The 8,236-nt window shown below is 55.3% G+C and overlaps 1 protein-coding gene across 1 annotated transcript; it reads right to left on the bottom strand.

The window, feature by feature from the left end:
• Positions 1 to 3,380: 3,380 nt before the first annotated feature.
• On the bottom strand, positions 3,381 to 8,236 carry LOC116830682 (interleukin-1 beta). Its single transcript, XM_032790292.2, has 6 exons — positions 8,125 to 8,236; positions 7,416 to 7,611; positions 6,925 to 7,049; positions 6,076 to 6,255; positions 4,466 to 4,590; positions 3,381 to 4,009 (listed from the first exon to the last, which is right to left on the bottom strand). Exons 1-6 carry the CDS (start codon positions 8,234 to 8,236, stop codon positions 3,800 to 3,802), a joined length of 948 nt encoding a protein of 315 aa, XP_032646183.2. The 3' UTR covers positions 3,381 to 3,799.

The following is an 8,236-nucleotide window of genomic DNA, read 5'->3' as shown; positions in this document are numbered from 1 at the left end:
AGCTACAGGACCATATGGGCCAGTACATGAGCACAGCTCAGAAGGGCATTGGGAACAACACACCAGAGGCTCAAAACACCAGTTGCTCATAGATAGAGCAGTCGCCCAAGACTCAAGGTCTAGACAGACCAATCTGAGCACAGCCTGGATTGACTACAGAAAGCCTACGACTCAATGCCGCACACGTGGATCTGTGAATGTCTGGCGCCAATACAAAGTCAACAGGACACTAAGGACCTTCCTCAAGAACTCAATGGGACTAGTGGAAGACAACACTGGAAGTCAACTCAAGGCAGCTTGCACAAGTGGCCATCAAGTGCGGCATATACCAAGGTGATGCACTGTCCCCGCTGCTGTTCTGCATAGGCTTAAACCCCCTCAGCCAGATAATCACAAGGACTGGATACGGGTACAGGTTCAGGAGTGGAACTACCATCAAGCCACCTCCTCTACATGGATGACATCAAGCTGTATGCTAAGAATGAACGAGACATCGACTCGCTAATCCACCTGACGCGGATCTACAGTGAGGATATCGGGATGTCATTCGGACTGGAGAAGTGTGGCCGGATGGTAGTGAAGAGAGGAAGGTAGTCAAGACTGATGGGGTGGAACTACCAGCGGGCCACATAGCAGACATACAGACCAGCTACAAGTACCTTGGCGTCCACAGTCACATGGAAACCACGATGAGGAGGCAAGGAAGACAGCAACATCCAAGTATCACAAAGGATAAGACAGGTCCTGAAGAGCCAGCTCAGTGGGAAGAACAAGATCCACGCCATCAACAGATACGCCCTGCCAGTCATCAGATACCCTGCCGTATAGTGAGCTGGCCAAAGGAGGACATGGAGGCTGCCGATGTGAAACCCAGGAAGCTCCTCACAATGCACGGAGGTTTCCACCCCAAGTCCAACACCCAGAGACTGTATACCAGCCGGAAAGAAGGCGGGCAGGGCTTGGTGAGCGTCAAAGCCACTGTCCTGGATGAAACCCGGAATGCATCCAGGAGTACATCAGTAAGATGGCCCCCAAAGATGAGCTGCTGAGAGAATGCCTGAGGCAGCAGCAGCAGACATGGGAGGAAGACCAAGCAGAAGAAGTGCCATGGCAAGACAAGACCCTGCATGGGATGTACCATCGAACAGATAGCTGAGGTGGCTGACATTGGGAAATCCTACCAGTGGCTGGAAAGGGCTGGACTAAAAGACAGCACTGAGGCACTGATCATAGCAGCACAGGAACAGGCACTGAGCACCAGATCCATTGAAGCAGGGGTCTACCACACTAGAGAGGACCCAAGGTGCAGACTGTGCAGAGAGGCCTCAGAGACAGTCAACACATAGTGGCAGGATGTAAGATGCAGGCAGGAACAGCATACACTGAACGGCACAACCAAGTGGCTGGCATTGTGTACAGGAACATCTGCACAGCGTATGGGCTAGACCCTCCCAAGACCAGATGGGAGATTCCACAGAAGGTTGTGGAGAATAGCAGGGCTAAGATTCTGTGGGACTTCCAGATCCAGACGGACAGGCAGGTACTGGCCAATCAACCAGACATCGTGGTAATAGACAAGGACCAGAAGACAGCGGTGGTGATAGATATAGCAGTGCCAAGTGACAGCAACATCAGGAAGAAGGAATATGAGAAGCTGGAGAAGTACCAGGGCCTGAAAGAGGAACTAGAGAGGATGTGGAAAGTGAAGGCCAAAGTGGTCCCAGTGGTGGTAGGAGCACTCGGGGCTGTGACTCCTAAGCTGGAGTGAGTGGCTCCAACAGATCCCAGGAACAACATCAGAGCTCTCTGTCCAGAAGAGGGTGCAGTGCTAGGAACAGCTAAGATACTGCGCAAGAACCCTCAAACTCCCAGGCCTCTGTAGAGGACCCGAGGTTGAGGAAGACACATACCACCCATAGGCGGTGAGAGGGGAATTTTTTTTTTTTTTATATATACTGGATACCATATTTGCCATGTAATATTGTGACGATGCGGTTCTGGCAGACCCAACTGAGAGTGCCAATTCAGGACAAATGCTAAAACAGCGGCAATACAGCCAAGGGCTGGGGTTTTTCCACCTCCTCTTAAGGCAAAACCAAACCAGCCAGACAAAGAGGACTTTGGTCTCACCCACTGGCTAACCACAAGTCACACAGCAAGTTCCCTTAAGACACTCAGTTTCCAGTATCAATATCACCCAGTGCATCCGTCCTGCGAGCATGAACCTGGTTATGAAAACCAACACACCCAATAAAAAAAGAAAAAGTTCTCTCAATCCCAAAGAATCAAGCCCAGACCCAGGTCAATAATACATATCAGATCTTACCCACAATCACGCTGTTGCCAAGTCCTTTAGAATCTAAAAAATCTAAAGAATTTATTCATAAAAAAGGAAAATATGAGATGAGAGGCTAGAATTGGTTAAATGGAATCAATTACATTACTCAGTAACAAGCAAAGTTCTTTAGGGTTCAGGCTTGTACGGTGATACAAGTAAACTTGCAGGTTTAAATCAAGTTCTGGAGTACATCCCCAGCTGCTGGATGGGTCATCAGTCCTTTGTAGTACAGAGCTTCATTTGTAGCAAACGTCTCTCGCGTGAGAAGAAGCAGGATTGAAGACAAGATGGATGATATGACATGCTAGCCAATTTATAGGCTTTTCAGGTGTGTAAGAACACTTTTTGTTCTTACTGTGGAAAATTACAGCAAAAATGAGTCCTGGAGTTCACATGGGCAAGTTCCTGCACTACTTTGCTGATTACAAGGAGCGGTATCTGCCTTCTCCTCTCATGGGTCAGTTGTATGTAGCTGCATGGTCCTTAATGGGCCATCAAAGGGCAGCTAGGCAGAGCTAAACCCAACTTGTCTGGGAGATTGCTTTCCCCAGAGCACAGCACAGAATTTGAAATACAGGTGACTCCAAAACTCCATCTTGGAGCTGGACTTTGCATTAGGAGAGAGGAGGGGTCTCCACCCACAAGAGAAAGGTCTATTTAAACCCCTGGGAGACCCCTCCATTTTTTTCAGCTGGCTAAAGAGATAGCCTCTCCACCCCCAAAATACCTGAAAGAAACTGGACAAAGGACAGTAACTACAGGGGGTGTGAGTGATTGCTGGACCCAGACTAGCAGGAGGGACTAGTCTGTAAAAGGAAGCTTACTGAACTGAGGGGTGAGGTTTTATCTGTATTCAGTTTTCTTACTAGTTAATAGACTTGTGTGTTCTATTTTATTTTTACTTGGTAATTCACTTTGTTCTGTCTGTTACTACTTGGAACCACTTAAATCTCTACTTTCTGTATTTAATAAAATCACTTTTTACTTATTAATAAACCCAGAGTATGTATTATACCTGGGGGGGGGGGGGGGGGGGAAACAGCTATGCGTCTCTCTCTATCAGTGTTATAGAGGGTGAACAATTTATGAGTTTACCCTGTATAAAGCTTAAAACTGATTTATTTGGGTTTAGAACCCATTGGGAGTAGAGCATCTGAATGTCAAAGACAGGAACACTTCTGTGAGCTGTTTTCAGTTAAGTCTGCAGCTTTGGGGCAAGTAATTCAGACCCTGGGTCTTTGATGGAGCAGATGGGTGTGTCTGGATCAACAAGACAGGGTGCTGGAGTCCTAAGCTTCCAGGCCAGGAAAGCAGGGGCAGAAGTAGTCTTGGCACATCAGTTGGCAGTTCCCAAGGGGGTTTCTGTGATCCAACCCATCACAGTGGGTAGCTCTAACCCCTCCACCATGGCTAGCCATTGGGAGGGCAGGGCTGAAGCAGCATCTGGCTCCTGCCCCGTGGCTATTTGGGCTGGAAATAGAAGTCGGTGATGGCGGCTTCCCCCGGGCGGGTGGTGAGACTGATGGGCTCGTTGGCCTGGGTTGAGGTGCAGAGGAACCAGCCTGGGTAGGCAGCTGCCTCGAAGCGGTGCGTGCTGCCGTTATAGGTCTTGAAGAAGGTGAAGCGCTTGGCCTCCTCATCCTGGTAGAATAGATCGATGAGATGCATGTCCTGCAGGCGGGGGATGAGGGTAGGTTAGAACCAGCAACACCTCGGGACAGCTGGACACAGTGGAGTGTGGGGCTGGGAGGCTGATCTGGGCCGCAGGTGCAACTGTCTGTATTGACTAGGGAGGGGGATTGGGGCCTACTGACCAAAACCCAGCCAGGCCCATTGAGAGGCCAGGGCCAGTCCCTCCTCTCTGACCTGTGGGCTCAGGCTCTCTGCAAACTCAGGCATTGGCTCTGCTCCAGTCCCATTCTGCACAGCCAGGACAGCTGGAGATGAACCTTTTCTGTGATGAATGCTGAGAGTGTGGGACACTCCCGTGACCCCAGGAGGTGGGCTCCAGGCACTGGCTGGTAGGGCCTATGCCCTGGTCCAGCCCTGGCTCTGAGCAGGGCTTTGAGAACCCCGCAGCAGAGACTCATGGAGGGGCTGGCAGGGGGTCCCTGGCATCGCACTCACCTCCAGCTGCAGCCGGGGCTGCTCGGCTGTTCCACAAGACAGGCCCTGGCTTCCGCCTTTGATGCCCAGGATCAGGGGACACCTCTTGCGCTCCAGCGTTCTGTTAGGGATCACGCTGACCATCTCTGCAGAGGGAGATCGAGAGGGGGAAATGTGATCAAAGCACGGTCAAGGCCTCCCCCAGGGCAGGTCACTGACCTCCCAGCATGGGCTGCTCCTAGCCCCCCCTCCCTGCCTCGTGGCTCCACTGTCCTCCATGGCCAGACTCCCTGGCTGGACTATATCTCTCAGGATGCACTGTGGTAGAATCATGGGTCTTGCATGGCAGTGCATCCTGGGAGCTGTTGTCCAGCTGGGGCGCCTGGCCCAAGGAGGAGAAGAGGAGAATGAGGCGAGTGAACTACAGTCCCCACGAGGCCCTGCAGCGGCTGGGGTGACCGCAATTCACTCCCTCCCAGCAAAGTGACATGGAACCTCCCCGCATTCCCAACCCACCCCTCCCTGCTGGGTGAGATTTGGACTGCTCACCCCAACTCGGGATGGAAACTAAATTCGAAAGGTGGGAATTTCCCCAGGCTGGGACCTGATTTTCCACCGGCCCTAGTGTAACAAACCGGGACTGTTCTTAATATTTTCTCTGAATACTGTGGGGGGGCCTCAGTTCCTGGCCGACACTCTGTCGCCTAGCAACTAATGGCCAGGCCCTTCCTCCCCTGCAAGAGGATGCTAAAGATGTTGGAGACAAAGAGGTCAGGTGACCTGGCCAGGGAAAGGAACTGAGCAGAGAAGGAGGGGCTGGAGGAGGTTTCAGTTTGGAGCTGGCTGGGGATGGGGAGTGAGGGCAGATGTGGGTGTCTGGCTCACTGCCCCCCAGAATGGACCCGGCCGAGGGGTCCGGTTCTCTGTACCTACAAGCTCTGTTTTAGACTGTGTTCCTGTCATCTAACAACCCTCTGTTTTACTGGCTGGCTGAGAGTCACGTCTGACTGCGAAGTGGGGGTGCAGGACCCTGTGACTTCCCCAGGACCCTGCCAGGGTGGACTCGCTGTGGGAAGCGCACGGAGGGGCATATGCTGAATGCTCCAAGGAGAGACTCAGGAAGTGAAGCTGTGTGAGCTTCTTGCCCTGAAAAAGTCTGCTCCAAGGGAGAGGAAGCTCCCCAAAGTCCTGACTGGCTTTTTGGGGACCAGTTCCAGAGCATCGCCCGGGGACTCCGTGACACCTAGGAACAGTGGAGGGGCTGGGTGGGGGCTCAGGACCATGCTCTGCCCTTCCTGAGGTTGCAGGACCAATAACGCTTGTTGCAAAGGGCTCCCCTGAGCAGCTGTTCCATTAGTGTGCAACGTGCCGGCAGCTGGAACGAGAGCAGGAGACCAGCAGAGCAAGTGGGGCAGGGGATGCCTGGCTCTGCTGTCATCTCAGCCCCTTGAGGTGAGCATTGCTGGCTGCAAACTCCCAGAAGCGTTGTGTGGGGACAGAGCCACACCTGGCGTATCCCAGAGCCTGGGAGCCAAACGGACCAAAGAATCTGGAAGCAGGGGGATCTGGGAAGGGGGTGGCATGAGGTCACCAGCTGTGAAACCCCAGCAGGGACCCTGGAGGCAACCAACCTTCCTGGCTGGCGTTTTCGCCCTGCAGGTTTGCGGCCACCAGGCTGTTGTCCCGCAGGTAGAAGGCCTTGTGGCTGGTGTCACGGATCTGGTAGTGGAACGGCTGTTTGGTCGGCCGCAAGCCAGAAGTCAACTTTTCGTCATCAGTGTGCACCCCGCTCCAGACCATGACCCAGACATCTGGGAACCAAACCAACAAGCCCATTACCCAGGTGCTGCTGTGTGCCACCCCCCTAAATCCGCCACTGGGATCCCCCTCCCCGCCTCGCACCTCCCTCACTGGGGTCCCCCTCTTTGCCCCCGCACCCCCATGGTTGGGTTCCCCATCCCCCTCCCACCAAGGTCCCCCTGCCTGCCACTGCACCACCCATGATAGGGTCCCACTCCCTAACCCTGCTACTAGGACCCCCCTTGCCAACTCCCCCATGCACGGACCCTATCCTCACCCCTCCACTTGCACCACCAGGTTCCCCCCCCCCCCGCTCCTGCACTCCCACAGCTGGGGTCCCCATCCCCCTGACACCAGGGTCCCCAACATGACAGGGCCCTGATCTTGGGCAAGGTCTGGGCAGCGCCCGGCACGATGGGGCCCTGATCACAGCCAGCTTCTCTAGCTGTGGCTACACAGTTGCTAATATCAGACTTCCCCATGGGGCCTCCAGCTGCTGGTCTCCTGGGTCATTTGACCACTAGGGGCTTGTAGAGACTCCAGCCTCTGCCTCCTCAGATGGGCCCTGGGCTGCGATGGGTGCTGAGGGCATTGGGGGCACAGGGCACTGCAGACAAGTTGCTAAGCAGCGTCCATGTCTCTCCCTCTGGCACAGCCGCCCCAAGCCCCTGGGTCATTACCTTCATCCAAGAAAATTTTGAATAGCTTCTCCATGTTGGGGTCCACGACCAAGTACGAATCCGGGTCCATCCTCAGCCCGTCCCGTGAGCCCAGCCTACAGCGGTGTTCTTGCAGTGCTCTCCAGCTGGAGAGGGGAGACTGGGGTCAGTGATCTCAGTGTCGTCCCCACCGTGCACAGAGCAGGGGACTCAAGAGCTAGATCCCACTGTGGGGGACCCTGCCCCATGGAGTCACTTCCCCACATTTGACTCACAGACCTGGCAAGGCGGCATTCCCACCCCATTCTCTGCACCCCTACCCCCAATCACAGCCTCCTGGGAAAAATATCAACCCCAATGTGCCCCTGGAAGGGCTGGCCATGGGGGCAGATAGGGGCCATAGCATACAGGGGGCACCTGGCTGATTCAGGGGGTGAGGTGTGTCTTAGCTGGTGTCCAGTAGCGGGGAGTTCCACAAGCCATCTGGAAGGCTGCATAGTGGCTGTCGGCACCATTGCGTTCTCAGCCCCAGTTGAGGGGGAGGCAGAGCTCCTTGAGGGGAGATGGCAGTTGGGACGGGGCAGAAAGCGTTGAGTTCCCCACACCCACACTCCAGCACGGTGGATCCACCAAAGGGAGACCCCAGCCCAGCCCCAGCTCTTGCCCCACACACTGTCTCCAGCTGGCTCTCCTCCTCCTGCCGCTTTGCTGTCAACAAAGGGAGATAGTGACCAGCAACGGCTGCACCCACGGCCAGACCTTTGCCCCCCACTGCTGACCTCTCAGGAAGCCCTGGGATGCCCTGGGCTCCCTGCACCAGCCCTGATGGTGCCCCTCACTCCCGACCCACAGTTCCTTGCTAGCCCAGCCTTGTCTCCCCTCAGCTCTGCTGGTGCCCCTCACTCCCAAACCGCAGCCTCCTGCTAGCTGAGCCCCGGGGTCTCCCCAGTTCTGCCTGTGCCCTTCCCTCCCAACCCACAGTCCCCTGCTAGCCCAGCCCTGGTCTCCCCCCAGTTCTGCCTGCACCCTTCCCTCCCAACCCACAGCCCCCTGCTAGCCTAGCCCTGCCCCCCAGCTCTCTCGAGGCCCCTCATGCCCAAACCGCAGACCCCTGCTAGCTCAGGCCTGCTCCCGCCCCCGGTCTGCCGGTGCCCCTCACTCCCGACCTGTGGACCCCTGCTACCCCAGCCTTGGGCTCCCCACACAGCAGTGGAGCGATACCAATTGACACCAGCAGAGGATCTGGCCCATTGATGCCCATGGAGCCACTGCTGAGCGCCAGCAGTGTGAGCTGGGCACAGCAGTAGCGCCTGTCGGTGCCATCCCACGGCAT

The sequence above is a fragment of the Chelonoidis abingdonii genome, chromosome 2, assembly GCF_003597395.2.
Source record: "Chelonoidis abingdonii isolate Lonesome George chromosome 2, CheloAbing_2.0, whole genome shotgun sequence".
Taxonomy (NCBI): domain Eukaryota; kingdom Metazoa; phylum Chordata; order Testudines; family Testudinidae; genus Chelonoidis; species Chelonoidis abingdonii.
The sequence above is the reverse complement of the archived record's forward strand: the minus strand, read 5'-3'. Positions and strand labels throughout refer to the sequence as shown.

Bases quoted from the DNA above. Each gene is read 5' to 3' on its own strand.
- LOC116830682 (XM_032790292.2), bottom strand. From the start codon at position 8,236: ATGCCGTGGGATGGCACCGACAGGCGCTACTGCTGTGCCCAGCTCACA. The intron at 6,256-6,924 runs GTAATGACCCAG...TTTGGTTCCCAG, and splicing joins CAAAATTTTCTTGGATGAAG to ATGTCTGGGTCATGGTCTGG. The intron at 4,591-6,075 runs GTTGGTTGCCTC...CTCCCTCTGCAG, and splicing joins CGAAAACGCCAGCCAGGAAG to AGATGGTCAGCGTGATCCCT.